The 25,273-nt window shown below is 42.4% G+C and overlaps 1 protein-coding gene across 2 annotated transcripts; it reads left to right on the top strand.

The window, feature by feature from the left end:
• The first annotated feature begins 53 nt into the window (after nt 1-53).
• Nucleotides 54-24,938, top strand: VPS35 (VPS35 retromer complex component). 2 transcript variants are annotated; one of them, XM_071567128.1, is made up of 17 exons: nt 54-96; nt 7,614-7,712; nt 9,225-9,321; nt 10,062-10,185; nt 11,630-11,812; nt 12,128-12,341; nt 13,070-13,153; nt 13,585-13,694; nt 16,537-16,633; nt 16,722-16,870; nt 17,391-17,598; nt 18,112-18,267; nt 19,936-20,058; nt 20,986-21,165; nt 22,313-22,552; nt 23,216-23,359; nt 24,040-24,938. In XM_071567128.1, exons 1-17 carry the CDS (start codon nt 94-96, stop codon nt 24,217-24,219), a joined length of 2,391 nt encoding a protein of 796 aa, XP_071423229.1. In that variant the 5' UTR covers nt 54-93; the 3' UTR covers nt 24,220-24,938. The 2 variants fall into 2 exon arrangements, with proteins under 2 accessions (XP_071423229.1, XP_071423228.1); XM_071567127.1 differs by having other exon boundaries at nt 75-102.
• Nucleotides 24,939-25,273: the final 335 nt, after the last annotated feature.

The raw sequence follows: 25,273 nt of genomic DNA, 5'->3' as shown, positions 1-25,273 counted from the left end.
GGCCGGCGGGCCAATGGGGCGGGCGCGGGGCGGGGCGGCGCGCGCGGCGCAGTCACATGACGGGGCGGCACCGGCGGGGGCGGCGGCGCGACCATGGTGAGGGTGAGGGGGCAGCGCCGGGGCAGGGGCGGCACCGCGGGGGGACCGACCGGGACCGGCAGCCCCGGCACCGCCCGCACCCTGAGCCAACGCGCTGGGCTGGCGGCGGGGGGGGGCTGCGGAGGCCGCGCGGTGCGGGCCGGGCGGGGCGGAGGTGCGGGCAGGGCCGGGCCCGCTGTGCCCGCGGGAGGGAAGCCCGTGGCCTGGGGCCCGTGTGCTCGCGGGGGCGGTGGGGAAGGGGGTGTTTGTATCGGGGAGCCGCTGCCGCGGCGGGCAGAGTTTGGGGCTGTTCTGTCGCGCTGCCCCGCGGTGTGCCCGGCGTGTGCCGGGGCTGTGCTCGTGTGCCCCGGCCCGCCAGCCCCTCCTGGCCCTCCAGGGCTGCTGGCGCACGTTCTCCGAGTGAGCTTTTCTCTTTTCCAGCAGAAAAGGTGGTTTTGTATTGGTGGATCCAGCTCATTAGTGCTGTCTGGCACAAATGTTGGTGTTTATGAGACAGGCCAGGTGGGGGTCGGGCTCTTCTCTCAGGCAACCAGTGACAGGGCGAGAGGACACAGGTTTGAGATGTGCTGAGAAGGTTTAGGTTGGGCATTGAGAGGAATTTCTTCACAGAAAGGGTGATTAGACACTGGAATGGGCTGCCCAGGGAGGCGGTGGAGTCACCATCCCTTGGGGTGCTTTAGGAAGGACTGAACGTGGCACTTGTGCCATGGTCTGGTTGATGTGCTGCTGTTGGGTCGTAGGTTGGACTCGATGGTCTCAGAGATCTTTTCCAACCCACTTGATTCTGTAAGACCTGAAATTTCCACATGGAAATAACACTTAATGAGCAATGCTTTTCAGTCTTCATTTAGAGTAAGGAGACTACCAAGTATTCCTAGTAAAACTTGAGTCTTTAGTCTTCCTTCAGTGGTGTTTAATATTCAGCAAAATTTTCAGCAGCACTTGCTGTAACAATCATGATGTGTTAATTAACCTAAGGGTGGTGTATGAGCAGGATATAGATAGTGAGGCAAAAAATAACTGAGTTTTATAAAGAAGGGATTGTGCAGCTCAGGCTTTTGGGACAGACTGTTTTTAAAGTTACATGGATGTTGGGATCAGTTGAACACTGCAAGATGGGGAGGGGTCATGGGCAAAACTTGTAATGCTACTTGAAAGTGGAATGGTAAATACTGAATTGGGTGATGAGAAATGCTAAATGTGTGTATACAGCAGTCTCTGTCCCCCACGTAAATATTATTTTGTGGTAGTTGGTGACTGAGCAATAACACAACTTTTCTCTGCCTGTCATTTCCATGGGAACTGGCCTGAGAATTGTCTGGTCTCATGGCCTCTTGCTAAGAATAGCTGATAGGAGGTGATTCTGAAATAATTAAACTTACAGGTGTTAAACTTGGGATAATCCCCTCTACCAAATTAGGCTCCACTGTGACTTCCTGTGGCCAAACTTGGTTTAAACCTTGAAGCTGAATACTTGAGTGCCTTTAACAAGGCACTTAAAACTCATTTTAAGATGGCTCTGGCTGGTTTTGATCATCCCCTGAATAAAAGTCCATCTCTTTAATACTCAGTAGTGTCTTGTGGCTTCCAATTTCAACATGTGAAAAATGTTTCCATCTCTGGTTTGTCTTCCAGCTCCTATATTGTGACATGTAATAGGGGTTGTGGAACCTTTGGTGTTGTGGAATAATAATTCCTATATGGTATCAAACCCTTAGGTGTTTTTTAATTTGTGAATTCTCCCAGTGCCTCACACAGCAGAGCTCTGTGTGCACCCAGCCTTCAGCCATAGGCTGGCACTTGTCCTGGTCCACTCCCAGAGCTAACCCATCTTCTCTCTGGGGTAACATTAATTTTAAGTGGCTCAGTGCTGATTGATTGGTAGGCAGTCCTGATAACATCCAGCTCGGAGGAGGAGGCAGGAAACCCTCCTTGGGTAAATCTCATTTGTTGTGGTATTAAACACACAGTCATGTGAGCAAACTGAAGTGTCACGTGTGGAGAGGCTGCAAGCACATCAGTTATCTAAGGGAAAGGACTTCTGGAGATTGATGAAAATGCACATTAGAATGGAAGCAAAACCTTCTGCTCTGTATTCTGCTCTCCCAGGCACTCAGCAATAGGACAAGGGGGGCTCAAGCTCTGCCAGGGGAAATTGAAGTTGGTGATCAGAAAAAAATTCTTTGCAGAGAGAGTAATCAGGCACTGGAATGGGCTGCCCAGAGAGGGGGTGGATTCCCCATCCCTGGAGGTTTTTCAATTGAGATTGGCCGTGGCACTGAGTGCCATGATCTGGTAAAGGGACTGGAGTTGGACCAAGGGTTGGATTTGATGATCTCGGAGGTCTTTTCCAACCCAATTGATTCTATTATTCTGTGATTCTATTCTATGATCTGCTTAAGATACCTGTGTGTCAGAATATGAGCTTTTTGGTAGCTTGACAAGCTTACTCAAACTCTGCTCTGTTCAGTTCTGTGTCATCCTTCAGAACTGCAAGGGACCAGATTTGTAAGTGGGATAAGTCAACCCATTGTCCCAAAATAATAACCATCTCTAGAGTGTAGCTCAACGTCAGATACAGAACTAAATATGAATCTTATGAAGTCTTCTCATAGAAGAGTGTTAGAAACAGTAAATCCTACATAACAGGTGTAATGTTTGCTTTGTATGTTCAAGAGGAGTTGCAATTTTGAGGATAGGCACAGTCCAGAATAAAGTTTGCCACTGCTCTTCACTAATTGTTACCTGCAGGATAACTTGTACTACCTACTGTGATCAGCTGGTTTCAAGCTGTTCTGAATTAAAAAAAAAATTGTTTTCCACAGCAACTTACTGGGAAAAAAAGCAAAACTAAATCTGAAAGAAACAACAACCAAAAAAAAAAACAAAAAAAAACAAAAACAAAGGAAAAAAATGACACCAACAGCCACTTTCCTCACCTTCCCCTCCAAACTCATCTGCTGTGTGTTGTGATTTCCATACCTTGCCTGTGGTAACATGGTAGTCCTATCTTCAAAGCTAGAAAATGGCTTTTTTCTTTTGAACAGAAACTGCTGGTGCAGCTGTGGGAGGTTAGTCTTTGTCCCTTCTCCACTGCTCACTTGCTTCCTTGTTGCTTCGAAGGAAACAAGGTTAGGGAACGAGTACAGGGGAAAACTCTTCACATCACCTCTCTTTTTTCCTTCAACACTTGCAGTGTATCTAGTGTGGGTAAGGCTCAGGCTTTTCTGAAGTCTAAATGGCTGCATAATTGCTATAAATTGCTTATCTTGTGTTCATGCAGGAGTTTACACCTTATTATACAGGCAGTTGACGAGGCAGGGTATTCTGTGCCTCCATTATGAAGTGCTGCTGCTTTTGTCCAGTGTTATAAAGTATCTTCCACTTCAAAGGCCTGTGTTCAAGGTTGTTTTTCCTAAACAGGCCTAGGACTCCACGTCACAGTTGCTTTTTTGATAAAATAACACTTGAAAATACCATCTTGTGTTACTAGGTTACTAATTTAAGTGGAAGATAGAGAGCATAAACAGCTTTGCTCAGCATTGAATCTGACAGAGCTGTGTTCTGATTCAGTGTGTGCCCTGCTGGATGGCACTGGTGGGCTTTGCCATATGTTCTCTTCACTTCACTTGCCTTTTGCCAACACACCCTCAAACTTCAGGCACGTGTATCAGAATGTGTATGTTTGATGCGATCTTGTGTATCACTTGATAGAAACCAGGTTATGTTTGGAGATCTCTGCAGTTTGAAAGCTGAAAGTAGCTTGCTTTCTGAAATCAGAAGGGTAAGCTGATAAATATTCAGACTTTGGAAAGTAAGAAAGGGTTGGAACTGATGGTGCTGCTGTTGAGATGTCTTCTATTCCTGCAGAAGTCAAGCTGCTGTAAACAGCACCTCAAGCAACACAACTGCTTCTGTTACACTCCTGTGATACCAGTGGTAGATTATCCCACTGTAAAACACTCCAGCTGTCTTTTCTTTAGGCATGAAGTGCAGTACCCTTGTAGTAAAGACATCTTTCTTTAGACAATCACCTTCTCAGTCCTTCAAATCAGGGCAGATATGAATTTAATTTTCCTCCTCTAAATTCTCTGTATCTTGAAGAGATAGAGAAGAAAGAAGTTAACCTCTTATGGTAACACAAAAATGCTTCTGTTGATGGATTCAGTCAAGTACAGGGTGTGGGACTTTGCTGCTCCAGTTCAGAACAGAAAGGGAAGTGCTGTCAGTGGCTTCTGTTAATGCAGACAGAATGTGGTGTAAAGCTGACTGACTCTGGGTCATTATAAATGGCAAGGCTCTGAAACTCCAGTTTTTCTCCAACTGCTGCTAAAAGACAAGACAATGGTTAAAGTTTTGTAAGAAAATCGATACATCTGCTCAGATCATTGTTAATATCATGTATAGTCTCAAAATCGTAGTAGCCATTATGCTGTAACCAGCATGTTTTCACACCAAAAGTAAGGAAATGGATGCACATGGAGTCAGCCACTGCTTCTCGGGGCTATAGCAGACACTGTCTGTTGCAATAAATGCTTTGACTCGGTGTTGCTGTTGAAAAGCCTTCTCTTCATGGCCCACTTGTAGTGTTTTATGTGGCTGTGGGGTGCAGTAGGTGAATGGTAAACTGTCCATCAGCTGGCCTAGTCCTGCAGCTTATGTGATGTTTTACAGGCTAACCTGCTCTACCGGCACTGGATGGTCCTGTGAGCAGCTGGGGATGGAGGAGCAGGTCTGGCAACTCTTCAGGCTTACTGCCCATTAGGAGAAGGGGCTCAGGCAGCTGTGGGTCATGTTGGCCTTGCTGCATTGTTTCCAGTGTGCTTTAGTGGAGCTGAGACGTGGTCAGAGTGGGGCATCACCTCAGTGGTGATTTGCCTTCTCTGAGGCGCTGCTGTGCGTTCAGGGGTCTGCAGGTGTGATGGACGTTCTGGCACAGACATAACTCAGCAAGTCTGTTCGTGATGTTGCGATATTGATTGTTGCACAGTGGTCCCAGCACTGCCATTCTCTGTTCCTTGAAAGTCCAATCTGTCACAGAATAGTTCAAGCTTAGCAATTACAGCAAACTTCTGCTGGCAGAACATACTTGTTTCACAGTTTGAGTTTTTCTGAGGGTTTATAGCTATTGAATTGCCTGGGAAATAGGGTCAGTAACCATGGTTGCTGCTTTTGCCTTATTCTTGGATCGTTTTTGGAAGACCTGTGCTTTGTGTGATTAATTATATATAGAAAGAGCTTTGTAAGAGGTGCAGTCACTCTAATTAGCAGACATTCTGTTGACTAAATAGACTTCTTAATTAGTTACTGTGCATAGTTGGAATATTCCTGGGGCACACAGTCAGAAGTGTTGGTTGGAAGGAATCTTTATCTTGTGTAACCTTCTTGAAGCAGGTTTATTGCCAGATAAGCCTTGGTTTTGTCCATCTGGGTGACTGAGGAACTTTGAGAGTGGAGTTTCACTGCCTATTAGGGCATGATTGTGTTCAGTTCTGGGTCCCTCAGTTCAGGAAAGATACTGAGGGGCTGGAGCGGGGCCAGAAAAGAGCAATGAGGCTGGAGAAGGGACTGGAGCACAAGTGCTGTAGGGAGAGGCTGAGGGAGCTGGGGGTGTTTAGCCTGGAGAAGAGGAGGCTCAGAGGTGACCTCAGCACTGTCTGGAACTACCTGAAGGGAAGTTCTGGCCAGGTGGGGGTTGGTCTCTTCTCCCAGGCACTCAGCAATAGGACAAGGGGGCACGGGCTCAAGCTCTGCCAGGGGAAATTGAAGTTGGAGATCAGAAAAAAATTCTTTCCAGAGAGAGTAATCAGGCATTGGAATGGGCTGCCCACAGAGGGGGTGGATTCCCCATCCCTGGAGGTTTTTCAACTGAGATTGGCCGTGGCACTGAGTGCCATGATCTGGTAGAGGGACTGGAGTTGGACCAAGGGTTGGACTTGATGATCTCGGAGGTCTTTTCCAACCCAATCGATTCTATGACTCTGTGATTCAGGCAAGATCAGTATTGCAGGGCACTCTGTTTTCTGTGTGTGAAAGAGCACAGTGGGGAGATACTGTCTGTGACTCTTACTAGGGACATTCCAATTGCAGAACAGGAATCCAGTTAAATATGGGAAATAATGGGAATGCAATGCTCTATAACCATTAAATTGGTCTGAAACTAAAACTTACCTATTTTGATGAAGACCTCAATTTTAATCTCAGTTCTCAAAAGATACTTTATGGAGACTCCAAGCATGAGATGTGTGGGAGTTGGTACTGAAAACAGGTTTCAAAAACATTGGGGTGATGTAATTCATGGCCTGCTAGCTTGTTTTTGAAATGCAGTTAAAAAGAGAGGACCAGGAACCTTCTGAACACAGTGGATGAAGGAAACAAATATAAATAGCTGAGAATTTACTGAAGCTGAAGGCTCAGAGAACCTGCTGTGCAAATCACTGTGTACCTGGTACTTGTCAAGACTAGAGAAGATATAGTTGAGACACAACATCAGTGCTTTTATCTCTGGCAGTATTTCAGAGAGACCATCTGAAAACAAGCTACAAGAGTGGGAGAGATGGAGATGCTTTAATGGGGTGTAGAAGACTGAGCCTGGACCAGAGGTGAATAGTGATGTTTCCTTGTAAGGTGTGAGGAGGAAGGCTGGGAGCAGGTGGGGAGAGCACTAGAGGCTCTGATCTAATTTGGTCGTCTTTGTGGATAACTTAAAGATGCTTGTAGAAACTGATCTCATTAGTCTGGTAGAGGGAAGGGAGCAGCTGCAGGAGAGGGCCTGGTACAGCTGGATTGAGGGGAATCTTAAGGCTGTAGGCAATGGATTTATTTAATATTATAAGAAAATGCAGTATGATCCTTGGAAAGTCAAAAGGTATTGGAAGGTGTAAAATGTGCCTCTGTAGTGAGGCAAGAGAGACACTGGAACAGGTTGGAGACATGAAGAGTTGTTGGTCCTCTTCAGCTTTCTCTTTCCTTCTGCAAGTAGCTTCTGCCTTCCTGAAAGCACAAAGTGTACTTTATCCTTTGCTTATCTGAAACTGGTGCTGATTAGAGTTGTGTGGCTCAGCAGTTAACTGAGGAGTTGTGAGCACAGGAAGGATCTGTGCAGTGGCACTGCGTGTGTGGTCTGAGCAGTGCTTTGAATCTGTGTGCAAAGAAGTAACAGCAGCCCTTCCTCTCAGCATAGTCATGTCTTTGCATTCTCCTGGAGCTTTTTCTTGCCAGATACTTGCACTGGGTTCTTGACCTCTAAATGTTAGAAAGCTCTGCCTCCATGGCTTTGCACTCCAGGAAACAGTTGTGCTCCCAGGCTGCCTGTAACCTGCCCTCAGGATTTTACACAATACTGGAACTTTTCCCCTTACACATCTCACAGCTATTTCTGAAACCTCTGAGTGGTCACACTGCAGTGTCATTTTTCACTGCATTCTGAACTGTTGTAGTCAAGTCATAAACAGCTTAATAAAAATAATTGAGTTCTGTTTTTTTTTCTTTTTTTTCTCCTTTTTTTCTTCCAGCCAACAACACAGCAATCTCCTCAGGATGAACAGGAAAAGCTCCTGGATGAAGCCATTCAGGCTGTTAAGGTGCAGTCCTTCCAGATGAAGAGATGCTTGGTAAGAATGGGAATTTAAAATGCAATGAAGCTTCTTGTCTGCTAGGAGTAAAACAGCAAATCAATACCAGTCACTAGTGCTGTGAGGAAAATTAACCCTTTATGCATCTTTGTGCCAGAAGCTTTGCAAATAAATGAGGCAGCTGCTCATTGAGAGTGAACCTTGAATATTCTTTGAATGTGTCTTCCTGATTTTTCTGTAGCATGTGACAAGATAAGTTAAAAGATGTACCTTTATAATTTATGTGCTTGCATTTATGTCAGCCTAAGTTGAGAAGGTTATTGTTCAAAATTATTTTATTTGGAATTACATGAGACAATATAATATACATTATTGTGCAATAATGTATATTATATTGTATATTATATTGTACAATTGTACAATATAATATACAATATAATATACATTATATTGTGCACCATATTGCTGTTTTTACCATGTAGTCTTTTCTTGGCATCGATTACAGACTATGAGGCTGCTAATGAATTACATCCTGCATAGGATGAATTTTGTAGTCATTAACTGTAGACTGATGTGTGAATTCCTGTGTGACTGGAAAACACCATTGGCTGGTGGTGTGCTGAGATTTCATCTTGAAATTTTAGCCAATGCAGACAGATGATGTAATCACACATAGCTCTCTTGGGTTTGAGAAGCCTATTTTTATTTGGAGAAACTGCTTAAAGTTGCAATGAAAACTTAATTATTCCTGTATATTTTCGTGTGGTTAGCCAAGCTAACTTTGTTTGCAGCCAAGTGACAGTAGCAAAAAAGGTAACACCTCCTCCAGTTTTGTACTCTGGAATGCATTTGAAATCTTTGAAGTAGCTGCAGCTGAGCATTTCACTGCCGTCTGTGATTGAGTGACAACATAAATATACCAAGTGGATCACACCAGCAATTCATTTTGTTCTCTCTCAAAACCTGTTGGTACTGCCTGTGATGGGTTGAACAGGTTTGCATGGTGGTACCTTAGAGGTTTGTGTGTACCCTGTGATGCCAGGTGACTGTGTGTGTCAGAAGGCAAGGTGGATGCACCCTGATAAATGGTGGGGGTTGTGAGTGAGGAGCAGGGAACGAAGATGATGATGGCAGTGCACGTTGTCTGTGTGCTGCAGGTTTCTCACTGAGAGCTGAGCAAAGCAGCAGACGGGCTTTCTTTGCAGGAAGGGAATCTGTTCTGTTTTGCTTACTGGGTAGAATGTGAGTGTTGGGTGGGGATTGCTGCATAAGCAAAATGATTTTAGATTTTTGTGCCATTAGTATTACAATTTATTACTGTAGCTCTGTTTTCAGTTGTGTGTTCTTACCACCTTCAGGTGTAACGTTCCACTTAATTAGCACAGGCAGTGTAGTACAAGCTAGATACTAACAGATTTAATTAGAATTGGTGCTGTCCTGATGTTTTCTTAATCTTTGCTTGCTTTTAGAAGAAGATAAAGGCTAGCTATGTCAAATACTGCAGTTACCTAGTGGTATTTCTAACAGACTATTCCCTTTCTTCCTCTGCAGGACAAAAACAAGCTGATGGATGCTCTGAAACACGCTTCCAACATGCTGGGGGAGCTGCGCACTTCCATGTTATCTCCAAAGAGCTATTATGAGCTCTGTATCCTTTGAAGGGAAACTTAACAGTTAAAATGTTGAATTTGGAATGAAGCGTTCACCTGCTTGTGTTGACACAATGGTATCTTGTTAGTCTCAGATATTTACTAGCGGTTTTCTCCTCAGTATTCAATTGTCTGTATATCATGTGGAAATACACACTTGCTCACTGTGTAAGTTGATTTTTTTTTCTCTTTGGTATAAAGCAGGTCTTAATGTCTTTCATATCTTCCTCTGGGAGGTTTCAGGAGTCTAGTTGTAAAATGAAAAATCAGCTCTGTAAAGCAGCTCTACTGTAAAATCAGCTTTTTGCCCTTCATTATTATCTTTGTTTCTGTGAGTCAGTGCCTTGGTGTATTTACTTGTGCATACTGTGGTCTCTGAAGAAAGGGAGCCTTCTACAGAGACTCGAGAATAGAATGTGAATGTATTCAAGTACTACTTTCTCCATGTGTGGATGACAATCTCTTGTGATACATAGTATGCTGATACTTTAGATATACTCTGTTCAATTACATTCATTTGCTCAGTTTTGATTTAGTTGCTTGGGGTTTTATTCCCTTTTCTAATATGCTAACCATTATGATTGAAGGTTTAGGGTTAATTTGCACACTTATCCCAGTAGCAATTACTGGTTCAGAAGTACTGCCTGCCTGGGCAGGGTTGTCTTTGGTGTGAAGGAGCAAATTACTACAAAAATCTGTTCAAGATGTTCTAGTTAAAATCCTTAGCTCTGAGAAAAAGATATGGCAATTTCTGATGAGCTTCACTACTTGGAAGTCTACCTGACAGATGAATTTGCCAAAGGAAGGAAAGTGGCAGACCTCTATGAGCTAGTACAGTATGCTGGAAATATCATTCCAAGACTGTAAGTGTGTATCTGTTACTGTCTGGGTTTGTTTTTTCTTTTTTAAAGTGGTGGATGGTGCTCAGGCCCTGGGTTCAGACACTGTTTGCTCAACAGCAGCAATTCAGTTTGCAATGGTCAGTAGGATTTCTGCATATCTTGAGTGAATTACTGAGAGACTTCAGAGATTGTGCTGAGAGTGCAGCTGCTGCACAAGCTCAGTTCCTCCTGCCACTGTATTAATTTTGTACATGACCAAGATGGAAGCACTTTATTCTTAAGATAAAGTTGGTTTTTGGGTAAGAGCTGGTCAGTGAAGGTTAACCAAGTACCACACTCTGGTCAATGAGATTGGCTATCCATTTATTAACTATTTCTCTTACCTGCTAATGAACTTGCTCCTGAGGGTCTGGATTGTAGATTCTCACACACAGTAGATTCCTTATAACCATTAGGAGGAAAAGAAGTGTGGGAAGGAACCTGAGGGTTTCTGTAACTTAACCCTTAAAATCTGTGTTTCTGAATATATTTAAGTGTTAGCATGCCAGAAATGATTCTGGGAGGCCTGGAAGGCTCCTCTTCAAGTATGTCACCATTGGGCTGCAGTACATCTTCAAGACAGTCTTTTGAGGCTTGGATTTTGGTTGGTACTGAAGATTTTCATTCCTGGACTTTTTGTTCATGCCAGGAAGAGGCTTTGGGCACAGCAGGCTGCATCTTCATGCAGTTTCTGGAGTTTGGCTAATGCCTACCATGATGGTACCTAGCACCTGTGGTTCCACATTGCACCCCTGTGTGTAATGAGTACAGTTGTCTTCCTGCCTGCTTGATGTAGACTCCAGTTCTCCCTGGGGAATGCTCCTGGTGCTTTCCTGGAGGTTCTGTGCACATCCATGGTGAGGCAGAGGAGCATGCATGGTTAGTTGAGGCCTCTGAACTAAGTATGTGGAGGTTGTGAGCATTGTGTGTTTTCTCTCTTAAGCTGAGGGGTGTCCAGTACTTTGCATCTCCCATGTTCCTTCTGCCTGTTGCCTAATATAGAGATGCTGAAGGAATGGATACATTGCTCTCCTGCCAGACTGCAGTGTGAAAGAGGCTTAGCTGCATCCCCATCATTGATTACTTACCTGTCTGTGCCAGAGCTGTTTTCCAGCTTGGTGGGATGCTGGAAGTATGGATAAGCTGGCCAGAGATCATTCAGAACTTTGTGCATGCCGAGCATTTGCACATTCAAGGTATCAGACATTGTGATGAGGTCAAGTGGCTGTTCAGACTTGCTGTGCTCTGTGGGAAAGGAGAATAGGAGTTGAAAGCTGACTAGAGATCCAAAATCGCAGGACCTGGATGATACTTGATTCTCTTTCTGTGCTTTGGTAATCCTGCCAGGGTGGAAAAAAGGAACTGTTGCCTTTAAGCGTGATGTTGTTACTTTATGATTTATTGTCTGACTTTGTGCCTTTTGCAGGTATCTCCTGATAACAGTAGGTGTTGTCTATGTCAAGTCATTTCCACAGTCCAGAAAAGATATTTTGAAAGACCTGGTGGAGATGTGCCGTGGAGTACAGCATCCTCTTAGAGGCCTCTTCCTTAGAAACTATCTCCTGCAGTGTACCAGGAATATCTTACCAGATGAAGGCGAGCAAGCAGAGTAAGAAGGATGGGCTATAACTTGATAGAATTATTGTTTTTAACAGAGCATATTTCAATTTTCTCTATGACTTTCTTCAGATCTAAGAGAAGTAGATGTGTTAGAGAATCCTATAGACTTGATAAGTGTTTTGTCCATCAAGAATTCCCTTACAGAACTAAGGTTTCTTACAAGTGAGGATATGAACCTTTCTTAGGAACCCACCACACGCTTCCCCACCCTCCAACCTTCTTAAAAGCTGTATATTCACTAGTACATGGAAGGGTGAATACCTCTGACAAGGTTTTCCTGTTGTTACCCTGTTACCAATTGCAGTGAAGAAACCACTGGAGACATCAGTGACTCGATGGATTTCGTGCTGCTGAACTTTGCAGAGATGAACAAGCTGTGGGTGCGGATGCAGCACCAGGGCCACAGTCGGGACAGGGAGAAAAGGGAGCGCGAAAGGCAGGAGCTGAGAATCCTGGTGGGAACAAACCTGGTTCGCCTCAGTCAGCTGGAAGGTGTCAATGTGGAGCGATACAAGCAGGTGGGATGTCTGTCCATCCTTTTTTTCAACTGAAACTAGCTTGGACTTTGAAATGAGCAGCTGGAAGTGTTACAACTGTGCTAAAAGTTCAGTAATCCTGGTGCTTCTCAAACTCTTCACTGAGGCAAAGATCTGAATCCTAATGAGGGTATACAGTGTGTTCTGAGGTTAAGGACATGATTCATGCATTTTTCTTAAAAGTTTGCCTGTAACACTGGGAATTTAAAACTTTCCTTCTTGATTCCCATTTTATTTGAGGACTAGTGAGTTGGTTTAAGGGATGTGTGCTTATACAGCATTCTGTGATAGGCTTTACAAGTTATGAGGCTTTGCTTCCTAAGCTTTCAAGAGAACTGTTAATGCATGAAATGACAATGAAGCAAATACATTATTTAAAAGTGTGTCCCTTGTAAGTTCTGCCACATGGCTGCTCAAAAGGATTTTGAGTGAGACCCTGAGTATGTGCCAGCAAAGTTAGTAGAACTGACTTAGTAAATCAAACCTTGCATAATGTATGAAAGGGACAGATGTCTGACACCACGAGTTTGTTTTTTTTTCTCTGAAGGATGAAACAAGAAAAGTGGGACTTTTTGTCAGAAAGTCTTTATGTACAGAATAAGCTGAGAACTGTTAGAAATTCTGCTCTGCTTGGATTAAATGCATATGTAAATATAAACTTGGAAAGTAATTATAAAATCACTGTAAGACTTCTTTTTTCCCTATTCCAGATTGTTCTGCCTGGAATACTGGAGCAGGTTGTGAACTGTAGAGATGCTTTAGCTCAGGAGTACCTCATGGAGTGCATCATACAGGTGAGCTGCTTAAATTCCATTGCACTGATGGGACACAGGGACACTTCTGTACTCTTAGTCAGATCAGGCAACTTTCACATCTTCCTCCTCATGGGAAAACTTCATCACTGGGACTTTTACACAGTGGCTTGTCCTGTATTTCTTACCAAACAGGCAGAGTGGAGTTGAATCCATTTTGTGCTCCTATTGCAGAAGCTTGTAAGCCTCTGAGCAGCAGTGCCTGAGTTGTAATAGATAGCTGGGCCCTCAAGTTACCCCTTTGTCTTGCATCTCTTCCTTCATGCATCTACCCAGTCAAGGTCAGCTTCATAGGCCAGAGTGTATTTACTGTGTGGCTATCTGCTTTAGAATTATTCTATTGCATTTTACTGCTGTGTAAACATTGGGCAAATTCAGTTTATAACTTGATGACTATTGATCTAAAACTTCAGGTTTTCCCAGATGAATTTCACCTCCAAACCCTGAACCCATTTCTCAGAGCCTGTGCTGAGCTGCACCAAAATGTGAATGTGAAAAATATAATTATTGCTTTAATTGACAGGTGAGTGACCAAGGGGGTGGAAATTGGCTCAAAATTAAGTTTGTGTTGTGCACAAGAATGTGTTTAATTTTTGTTATCACTTAACTTGACTGTTTCCATGTCTTTCTATCAGCTGTAATTAAGCTGTGAAGAATATTTCTAGAGCTTCTTCTCTCTGGACTCTTTTTACAGCTTCCAATGAAACCTGCTTTATGGACTGATTAAAACTTGTAAACAGATTAAGCCAGGAAACAGCCCATTTATTATTGGCCATTTTCATGTTTCTGAAGTGGCAGCAGTGTTCTGCTCTGACAGCCATGTCGGCCACAGGTACCTCTTGAAACCCTAATGGCCAAATTGTCTATCAGGGATACTTCACCTTGTGGTTTTGGTTAGAGAATGTAACATAATACCTCTTCAGAGAGGAGCTAGTAATAAATGGAAGCACTTTCTTCATTCTCAGCTTGCTACCACATCCTGCCTGTTCTCCCAAAAGTGTGGTTTTGCTTGTGGAGGTACTGCTTAAAACTGCTTGCAGTAAACTCAGTTATGGGGGAGAAATCCTAGAATTGTTTGGGTTGGGAAAGACCTTGTAGATCAAACTGAAGTTTTGATTTGTCTCTTGAAGGAAACAGCACAGTTTATCAGCGAAAGGAAGTGCACTTGCATGGCTTGTTGAAGCCTCAGCAAAGCCTTGGTTTTGCAATTGCACACAGACACATGTCTTTGTGTAGCTGGTCCATGTACCCATGTATGGATTTCAGGGACCGAGGGGATCTTGGGTCCCACTGGCATTCAGGAATGAGCAGGGTTACTTTAACTCCTCTAATGACTAGAGATGGAGTGTGTATGTTGAGCATGACTGGTATAGCGTAAGGCCTTGAATTTTTTACTTAGCAAATCTGTAATTTTTCTCCAGGTTATGTCAGATTTATTTGTTCAAGACTTTGGTTTTTCTGGAATATCTTCCAGTATTTGTGCATTTGTCAGAGAAGCAGCACTGCTGTGTTCACAGGAATTCTTTGGTTTCCTGCGCTTTGCTGCCATGGCTGAGATTTGTTATAATTTTGTTAGCCTTAAAAAAAACCCAAAACCAAAACAGTCAAACCCCAAACCCTAACCCCAGATCCCAAGAAGCATTACCTATAACGATCTGATTTTTTGAGACTGTCTTGAGCCTACTTTCAACAGCAGTCACAGGATCTTTCTCTAGGTTCTTGCATGAGACTGTGGCAATGTCATTGTTGCGAGAAGGATTTTGTTGTGTGGCTTCTGCTGCCGTGTCTGCTTTGAGGACTTAAACTTTGGCATTACCTCTACAGTAAGATTTCTGTTCTTGGTGTTAGAAATACCAGGAAGTGAGTGCTGAGCAGTGACCCTGCTGCCCTCCCAGGCTCAGCACTGCTGTGCTGTGTGGCTGCAGGACAAGGCTGCAGAGGTGCCAGTCTGGTGGTTATCTTTGTAGCACGTCAGCTTGTGATTTGGACTGTAATGTTACTGCAAGTGTTGGAGGATATGAGTGGGTCTGTCCTTGGAACCCATTCATGCAGGGAGGGTCTCACTCCTCTGGTCGGATTGGAGCTGGTAGGAGTAATTGCTCAGTGTTTCAGTATTGTGCAGTTAAGATGTAATCTGCCCCATACAGTACCTGTTGGCATTTTTCACCTTTGTTTCAGCTGTCATGGGATAATTGAATCTGGACATCAGTGACTGCTGAAGAAGCTTATGAAAATTTTGTCCTTATTCCTGTGGGTCTTTCCTGCTAAAGGAATCTCTGCAAATAGTCTTACAGCTTTGGGATCTTTCTTGCCTTGCTAAACCATTCATGGCTTTTAATTATGCTGCCATCTGCCTGCAGCTTGTTCATACTCTGTAGCATGCTGGCCTTACGCTTGGAGCTGTTGCCAAGAAAAGCTGCCTTGTCCCTTTGAGAAAAGGGGGTGATTGTTCCTGGTGTTAGGAGGTCTGCTTCTTACCACCCCAATGAAATATAAAAAAATACAATGTCTGTTTTTCCTGTCAGTGTTTTGGCACCTTAGCCTTTTCTTACCTGACTCTGTTTCAGACCCAAAATTAATTCAGAATCAGTTTGGAAACCCTGTAAGAAATAATTTTAAAATGCCTTTTCCTAAATATTTTTATAGTTTTTTCTCTAATTCAGAGTAGAATAATCTCAACAATTAGAAAATCAAGACAGCAATGCTGAGCTTCTTAAGCAGCAGCTTTGGTAAGGTGATAGCCTTCCTGTAGTGATTCTTCTGGCATGACTTTGTTCCCTTAGAGACAGAAATACCTCTCATTGTCTTTTAGATGCTTGCTGAATAGCATTTTCTTTCCTTTCCCCCACCCCCCCAAAAGAAGGTATTCTTCTTCACTTCAAGTTTACTTTGTATTTTGTTCTTTGCAAACAGTGGAAGTCCCAAACATCAGTCTGTCTTTAGAGACAAAGCATAGTGAAGTATTTCTGCTGTGGTTTGTTTTTTTATTCTGGAAACTGTTTTGCAGTGAATGCTATTGAGTGTCTAATTTCAGTAATATCACTGAATGAATGCAGGGAATTTGCTCTTCCATCAGCCTACTTGTTGGAAAGAACAGAACATTTGCTTCTAGCTGAAGAACATCGATTATGAAATGTCCTTCTTGCTCCTTCTTCACCTTGACTTTTCTGTCAGACTCTTTTCCAGGACTGATAGCTACCAGACTCAGTTGCTCATAAGGCTTCCATTAATTTCTGTTTTGCTTGTAATAGAGCTTCCAAAAATACCTAAAGGAAGTGCTTTTTCTGCCAGTACCTCTTTCTGGTGTGTTTCTGAGGAGTGGGCAAACTGTGCTGACCAGGCTGCTTTCGTTGCTGTGTCACCAGGTTAGCTTTATTTGCACATCGTGAAGATGGACCTGGTATCCCAGCAGATATCAAGCTGTTTGACATCTTTTCACAGCAGGTTGCTACTGTAATACAGGTATGCTGGGTGTTCTTGCATGCAGTTGAAGGTGTTTTTTGCAAAGTTATGTGCTTTTGTATCAACTTAGTGCTGTCTTAAATTTCAGTCTCGGCAGGACATGCCCTCAGAGGATGTGGTGTCTTTGCAAGTTTCTCTCATTAACTTGGCTATGAAATGCTACCCAGACCGTGTTGACTATGTTGACAAGGTGTTGGAGACAACTGTGGAAATATTCAATAAACTTAATCTGGAACAGTAAGTAGATGTCTCTTACATTCTCTTTGGCATGGCAGTTAGTACCCTAAAACCTGGACTTGTGCATTGCACCACATTGGGTGAGAGAGCAGAGACATGCCTTGGATGTGTGAGACGATTGCTTTGGGGCCAAGCTATAGACAGTCATGGTAAACTACTGCCTAACCAGGACTTGCTCCTCTGTGCACAAATCCCAGTGTGCAGCTGTACAGCCACACAGGGTGTGTGCTAAGCTGTGTGTTGTCATTATCCAGGCAGCCCTTACAGCACTCGAGTTCTCCTGCTGGGTTTGCAGCCACAGTCTCTGCTTCTGCTATCAGCAACTTCAAACATGTATTTTGTCACTGTATGGCCCAAAGAACATTTAAGTTGTTTTGATGCTTTTATCTCCCTCTCCCTAGCTGCAAGTTTCTTAGTTGTTGTGGGATACCTCAGAATTGGTATTTTGAGGCAGGCTTTAAAACTGTCTACGTGTGTGAACCATTGATTAACTGTGTTTTTTGCATATGTTTTCTTTTAGTATTGCAACAAGCAGTGCTGTTTCAAAGGAACTGACTAGACTTTTGAAAATCCCTGTTGATACTTACAACAATATCCTGACAGTTCTGAAACTGAAACACTTTCACCCACTCTTTGAATACTTTGATTATGAGTCCAGGAAGAGCATGAGTTGTTACGTGCTTAGCAATGTATTGGATTATAACACAGAAATTGTGTCCCAAGAACAGGTATGACATAAGTTAACTTGAAATTCTATGTATTTAAAATAGCATTGAAGACCTGAAAACACATACTAAGTGACTTCATGCAGGACAAGCTTTGTTTCCCAGCCTTTGTGCCTCTGCCCCCCCATCTGGGCACAGGCTTTATCCCACATGATAATTCTTCCTCACATTTTCTGAAATGTCTTTGCACATCTTACCTAACCTCATCCTAGAGACTATTTCTGACCTTACCCCACCTCTCCCTAGACACTAGAGCTGTTAAGTTTGAAGAGAGACTCTGGATCTCTTTAAACTAGGCTTACTACCTAAGAAGGTTGCGTAGTACTTTTGGAATCTGAATTTCCTCTGCACTGCTGTGCTGTCCCATCCCACTTGTCCTGAGAGGGGACACTTCTTCAGGGAGAAAGGCACATACGCCTAAAGCATCAGCACTGTGAATGGCTGTAAAGATGTTCCCTGTTGCTGTCAACTTATGCTTATAGACTACTTTAAACAGAGCTTATGTTGCCTTTACAGGTGGATGCTATCATGAATTTGGTGTCCACGCTGATCCAGGACCAGCCAGACCAGCCTGCTGAAGATCCTGACCCGGAGGACTTTGCTGATGAGCAGAGTCTTGTGGGAAGGTTTATTCACCTTCTGCGTTCTGATGACCCTGACCAGCAGTACCTGGTACAGTGCCTTGTGCCCCTGAGTGTGCTTGAAATGTAGAGATTTGCTGAAACTTGCGTAATGGGGAAAAGCACAGCTTTAGGATATGTATAAGAATTGGAGACAGTTGTTTCAGGACCTGCTGGCCATGGGTTGCATTATTTCTGAATATTGCTGGAGTAAGGCACCAAGGTCAACCCCCTCCTCATTACTTTCAAGAACTATATCGGTTGATTACAACTAGCACATACCATATTTCTGTAGGGAGGCCAGGATAACTATGTGGGGTTTTTTTGGGAATGCTGGCACTAAGGGAGTTGATGTATTTTCAATGCCATCATGAGACTTACCAGATTATCTTTTGGATAGAATTCTATAAGCTACTTAACACCTTAATAACTCCTTGATGAGCATCACAAATACCTGTATCAAATTTTTCTATATTACAAGAGCAGCAGGAAAAAATTCAAGACTCTGGGACTTGTACAGCTGTTTCACAATATCTCACATTAAATTATGCATTCTGTATGGAAGAGATATGAAATGCAAATTCAAACATCTTAGCCAAAGTAGCTAATACAGTGTATAATGGATGATTACAAATTCCTTATTTATTCATATTATTTACATGAGTTCTATATCTTACCTAAAAATGTATGTAGGGTTGTAGTGCTTGTTTCAGTGGTAATGGCACTGCTGTGGCCAGAAAGCAAGGTCATACCTGGCTGTGGTAACCAGACATCTTTGCTCTGACACTTAAAACAACAAAAAAAGAAAATCACCCTGTAACTGATCTCTAGTAGAAGTGTTCTTTATTTTGCTTTCAGAATTTTTAGTGTAAAATATAGTATTGTCTGAGTTTTGTCCCTTTTGAAAGGCAATCTGGTTATTATAAACTACTGCTGTAATGTTGAGCTTGTGTGGAACAGATTGATTGATCTGATACCTGGAGTTCTTGCTGTTCTGGAGAATTCTGGTTATGAGAATATATGACTAATTACAGCAATAGATAGAAATAACCCCAAAATAAGGGAAAAGGGAGAAGCTAAAAGTACAAACAATAGAGTTCCTTTGCCCCTCTCCACAGACTTGGAACACGGGCAAGAAGGCAGAAAAGTAGCACATTGATGTTGTGTGTACAGCTTGTGCCCAAAACTGAGAATGGCAATGAAAAAGCTGTCATTAATGAGCATAATGGAAAACTAAACACGGGAAAGTGGTAAAAGTTGCCAGTGTGTCTACCAGAATGTGGCACTATAATTTACTTTCATGAAACTTGGTTTCTTTTGCTTACTTTTCTCGCAGGTGCTGTAAGAAGGAGCAGACCTTTTTGTAGCTGCCATTGAGTTGAGGACAGAATGTATTGACGTTGTTATTAAATGCAAGCTCAGGCAACTTCCACCTCACTGCACAGTCCAAAGTGGATCTGCAGTTAATATAGTGCAGCAGGTGCTGCCTAACACTTACTAAGCAGCTCTGGGAAAAATTCGGGCTGATACCACATAAAAAGCTGCAGAGACTGCGCAAATTTAATTCAAGTGAAGCAACTTCAACTTAAATTCAAGTCCCCCCCAAATACCGTAATTTATCTGATCATAACACCATGTCTTTCCATAGAGTGCAGATTGATAGTTGCAAATGCCACACCTCTTTTAAGAGTTCCCTCAGCTTACAGAGCTTCTGTTTCAGATCCTGAACACTGCCCGGAAGCACTTTGGTGCGGGCGGGAACCAGCGCATTCGTTTCACGCTGCCCCCGTTGGTGTTCGCCGCCTACCAGCTCGCCTTCCGCTACAAAGACAACTCCAAAGTGGTAAGTTGAGCTCTTGGCTGCTCTTGTGTACTTCTTCTTTTGGGTTTTGTTAAAAGTGCATTTTGTCTGGCTATGGTATGCTAAGACTTCATACACAATGCTACTTGTTTGGGGATTTTTTTTTCTTTTTGCTCAAGGCAGATTTTTACTTGAGGTTTGAATGCTTTCTACCTTAGTGAAGATTTTATCAACTCATACAACTAGTTTGGCACCTGAGAAGTGGTGAAGCAGAAATTGCCTAGTTTTGTTTATTCCTGAAGGTGACTGGTTGTGTGCTTTTACAGGAGGCCAGGCAAGTGATGGCATGAAACTGATTTCAGTCTGGATATTGAAATTCAGCAATTTCTAAATTATAGCTATACTATTTTAATATTTTGGAAAACCAGTGCTTTTTGTAGGTTAACTTAAGCAGTAGTTGCAAAAGTGCACACTAAAACAATGGCTGATCTGTTTTTGTCCCTCTAATGCTTTGATTGAGATACATATTTAAGCTATTTCCCTTAGTGTGGGGAAATAAGTTTAATTGCTCTCTGTTGAAAAACTTCATTTTGAAGAATATTTTATATTCTCTTTCACTTCTGGTTGCTCCAGACTGAACAGAGTTTTTCTCTGCTTAGCTACTTAGTCTTTTGCTCAGTTACGCTCTAAGCATAGATGTTGTAACTGCAATTCAGTGTGGACTTCTGAGGAAGGTTTCTATGAACTGGTAGGGAAAATGGGTGTAAAATTTTTATAAATTAAAGAAATACATCATGAAGACCCACTGAGATCAACACAGGGCACTCATTGTTGCTTCAGTAAATACATGATTGCAGTGGCATCAGAGGGCAGCAGACTGGAGCCCTTAACAGATCTTAACACAGTTTAGATTTCTCCTTTCCTGTAGCAATACTCTTGTTCAAGCTTTTACTTGTTTTTCTTCTCTAGGATGACAAATGGGAAAAGAAGTGCCAGAAGATCTTCTCATTTGCTCATCAGACCATCAGTGCTCTGATCAAAGCGGAACTGGCAGAGCTGCCCCTCCGTCTCTTCCTCCAGGGAGCACTGGCTGCAGGAGAGATTGGCTTTGAGAACCACGAAACTGTGGCCTATGAGTTCATGTCCCAGGTGAGTGTCCAACTATTACAGGTGGTGCTATGTACTAACTTTAATCTGTCTGAACAGTGAGCCATCCAGTGTGATCAAAACACCTGAAATAATGGACTACTGCTACTAGATAGAAACTCATCTTCATTGTTGCTTCCCAGGCTGCTGTGGAATTAAGCTCCGTTGCTCCTGGTTTGAGTACTCAGTCTGACAATGTGGTGTGTTGTAATGCTGCCTCCTGCTTACATAGCTGGTTTGCTGGAGTGCAGCTTTCTCAGCGTAAAATACTCCTTCACTGCTACTGTCTCACAGCTCCAGTTATCCAGCTGGTATTGCCCTGACCACACTCTGGAAGTTGTCTAAAATTTGCAGTGTTTGCAACTGCCATGCTGGGCTTTGCTAATTTAAAATACTCATAATGAAACCTATTATAAAATATTCTGAAAATCCACTTGAACTTGTTACTTGGTCTTAAGCCTTCCTCGTTGCAAAAGCCTTCCCCTCCTCCCTATTGATACAGAACCAATGGAGTTCATGATACCCACGTTGTAAACTCTGTCCTAGTCTTGCCTCCAGTACTGCTACTAATGCATGTTTTTAAACAGAGTTGCTGATAAACTCGACCTTTGCTGATTGTCTTGTACCAGTTGCCATTATAGCTCTGTTCTGAAGATGAGAGCAGCATGACAGTCATGTACTTTCTATTAGAGATACAGTTCAATATATTAATCTTGTCCATACTCTGAGGATCCTTGAGCCACGTAGCTGCAGTGCAAGTGCTTTCCTTGCCTACTCTGTCATCACTGACCTACCACTCAGCTCCTGCTTTGCTGTTCTGTGTGTTTCAAAGAACCAAATCCTCTTCAAGGTTTATTTCTTCTGTTGAAGTTCTGTATTTGAACGGGTGCTCAACATGAGGAAAAGCTCCATCTTCAAATTATATGTGGGATCACATTTGTTTGCTGTGACCACTTGAATAGTATTTTTTGGAAGATTTATTTCTGGTCTGTGGATTTAACTTGAGTTTGACATTCTAAATGAAAAATCTTTTTTCCTGCCTAAAGCTTTTAAAAAATGTAAAACTGGACAGTTTCCTGCTGTGTCACTATCAGGTGTGGGTTTTTATTCTGATGTGTTCTGATTGAGTCTTGCTTTCTTCCTTGACTAGGCCTTCTCTCTATATGAAGATGAAATCAGTGACTCAAAAGCACAGCTGGCTGCAATCACCTTGATAATTGGGACATTTGAGAGGATGAAGTGCTTCAGTGAGGAGAACCACGAGCCCCTGAGGACTCAGTGTGCACTGGCAGCCTCGAAGCTCCTGAAGAAGCCAGACCAGTGCCGGGCTGTGAGCACTTGTGCCCACCTGTTTTGGTCTGGCCGAAATACTGACAAGAATGGAGAGGAGGTAAGAGCAAAGGGACAACAGTGTAACACATCCTACCTCAGGAGCAGTTCTGCCTTTCTTCTGAAGTAGATATATCAGTGATGTAGATTTGGTTGGAGTAGATGCTCATATATGAAGCTTCTAAATGTCACTGCAGTGTGAACTACATAATAAAAATGGGGAAAACTCTAAGGTGGAAGTACCAGGCAAGCTTTTGACTGGAAAGTAGTTTAAGACAGGCTCCATTTTGCATGTTTTTATTATAGTATTTGTGTTTCCATGTGAACTACTAAACTTCCAAATTAAAGATAGAGTTGTTGAAGTTAAAGGTGGAAAAAAATAACTGTGTGTTCTTCAGGGTTTGTCACACAAGCTGTTGTCATTAAAAGCAGTGTTTGAAACATGTTTCTCAAAATATGCCTTATGGTACATGTTACAAAATTGAGTTAATTGATCTCATAATTGAAGGCCTTCAAATGTTCAAGTTACTGTCTGATTTTTAAAAAAACTAATAGTGGCAGTCAGACAAGGTAAGCTTTCAATGACAGCTTGTTCTGCACAGTTTGTGTAGTTTTGTGTTCCTGTGGCAGACCCCCAGGAAATGCCATATGTTGGCAAGGGAAGAGATACTGGAGCTCCTTAAAGTTCTTTTATTTCTTGTAACTTTTGGAGTTTCTCTTTTAGCTTCATGGAGGAAAAAGAGTGATGGAATGCCTAAAGAAGGCTCTGAAGATAGCTAATCAGTGCATGGACCCTTCTCTGCAAGTCCAACTCTTCATAGAAATTCTGAATAGATATATCTATTTTTATGAAAAGGAAAATGAGGCGGTGAGTGGAAATCCGTGCTCTGTTGCATCTTACTTAAACTGCATTTCTTTAAGCTCTTTATTCATGCTTGTACCCCAAATAATGGCTATTCAGCTTGCCCTGTCATCTCTCAGGAGAGGCATAACTTCTGGTGATAAAAACAGACTAGTCAATTCTTTGTATGCAAGCAAAACTGTGGATTAAACCTCATTTTTCTTACATGGGGGCAAACCACCAAACATTTGCAGTTTAGTTACACACTTAAATATTGTACGACTTGGATACCTGAAATATTTATAGATTAAAACTTGCTGTGACTTAGCTGACATGATTAGATGATATTACTGTACTGACTTGTACAAAAACAATTAAGAATGCATAGACAATCTGTACTTCATTTGTTTACAGATTTTAAATTTGTATTGAATACATTGCAGAGAAGTGCTGTGGTGACAGTTACAAAGCTGTCAGGATAATGACATAAGTTCTTCACATTTGCTTGGATGGGAGAACTTCCACAAAACTGCAATGGGAAGAGTCGTAGGAGGAGCAAGAGAAGGCAGCCCCCAGCAGTTTGTCTGCATACAGGCTTATCAGTATTTTGAAAAACTGTCCAGATACCAATAGCTTAGAGACAAGTCTCTTAAAACTGTGCACTTGTACACAGGTGATGCTGATGATTTGTGTTCTGTGTTCTGTAGGTGACAATTCAGGTTTTGAATCAGCTTATACAGAAGATCAGAGAAGATCTCCCAAACCTTGAGTCTACTGAAGAAACAGAACAAATTAACAAACATTTTCACAACACACTGGAGCACTTGCGTCTGAGGAGGGAATCCCCAGAATCTGAGGGGCCAATTTATGAAGGTCTTGTTCTTTAGGTAGATGCTCACTGTACCTGTTTTCATTTACATACATGTATGTTTTTTTAAGATAGATTCCTAGGTTGTGCCTTTCAGAAATGTCAAGTTAAGTTAACATTCATGTGTTCAGTCTGGCACTTCAAACTCTTGTGTTGAGTACTCTAACAAATTGGAAAGGTTGGACCAGCAACTACAGGTTTCATCAGTTAGCATGGCTGAAACTTCCTTTGAAATCCACGTGACATGGTAGGGCTCTTTGGTTCTGATTTCTCCTCTGTCTGTTCACTGTTGCTTCTGTAGCACTAGAGCTCTAAACTGGCAGTGACTGTCATCTGAAACTGTGTCTCATCCTTCCAGAGCATCAGATTTTTGGGATTATTGTATGTCAAATTCTGCTTGTGCTTTTCTTTTAATGCAAGTTAAGACTAAGTGTAATATTTTTCCCTAAAAACTAGAATATATTAATGCATGTTTGGAGAGTTTTAAAGTACCATGTTCAAAAACAGAAGTTATATTTTGCATATTAAGGCTCTGTGACATTCAGTGAGGGCCAGTACTGTGCACAGGGCATATTTATCAAGATAATTTTGTTCCAAATAGTATAAAAATAGAGAAATTGCAATCTATATAGATATGTATAACCTTCATTACTGTAAATTTAGGGGAAAATGCATTACACAAGTTTATTCAGTATCATGATTTTGCACCAGTGGAACAATAAAGTTGCTATTAACACCTGTTGTTTCATGTCTCTTCGGAGCCCACTGTTGAACCCAAACCTTTCCATAAGGGTGAGAGAACTTCTGTTTTGCAGGGACAGAAGAGTGAAGGCATGGCTAACCTGGCCATGCTGGGGGGCTGCTGGCATTTCTAATGGACAAGTTCAACATTCAGACCAGTACTTTTCCAAATGGTGCTGGGATGATGAGTGTTCACATTTCAGAGTGCTTTTATGGCACACCTTGAGTGATAAAGAATCCTCCTGAATTCTGTGCTGAAGAGATGAGTGGCAATCAAACAACAATGCTGTAGGAAACTAAGCATGAGGCAATTGTCAGTGACAGCTCCTGTG

Source organism: Pithys albifrons, chromosome 12 (assembly GCF_047495875.1).
Source record: "Pithys albifrons albifrons isolate INPA30051 chromosome 12, PitAlb_v1, whole genome shotgun sequence".
Lineage (NCBI taxonomy): Eukaryota > Metazoa > Chordata > Aves > Passeriformes > Thamnophilidae > Pithys > Pithys albifrons.
This window is presented reverse-complemented; position numbering and strand designations above follow the sequence as displayed.

Coding starts and splice junctions, on each gene's coding strand:
- VPS35 (XM_071567127.1), top strand. Junction 10,186..11,629: donor GGAAATATCATTCCAAGACT/GTAAGTGTGTAT, acceptor TGCCTTTTGCAG/GTATCTCCTGATAACAGTAG. Junction 13,695..16,536: donor ATTATTGCTTTAATTGACAG/GTGAGTGACCAA, acceptor CTGTGTCACCAG/GTTAGCTTTATTTGCACATC.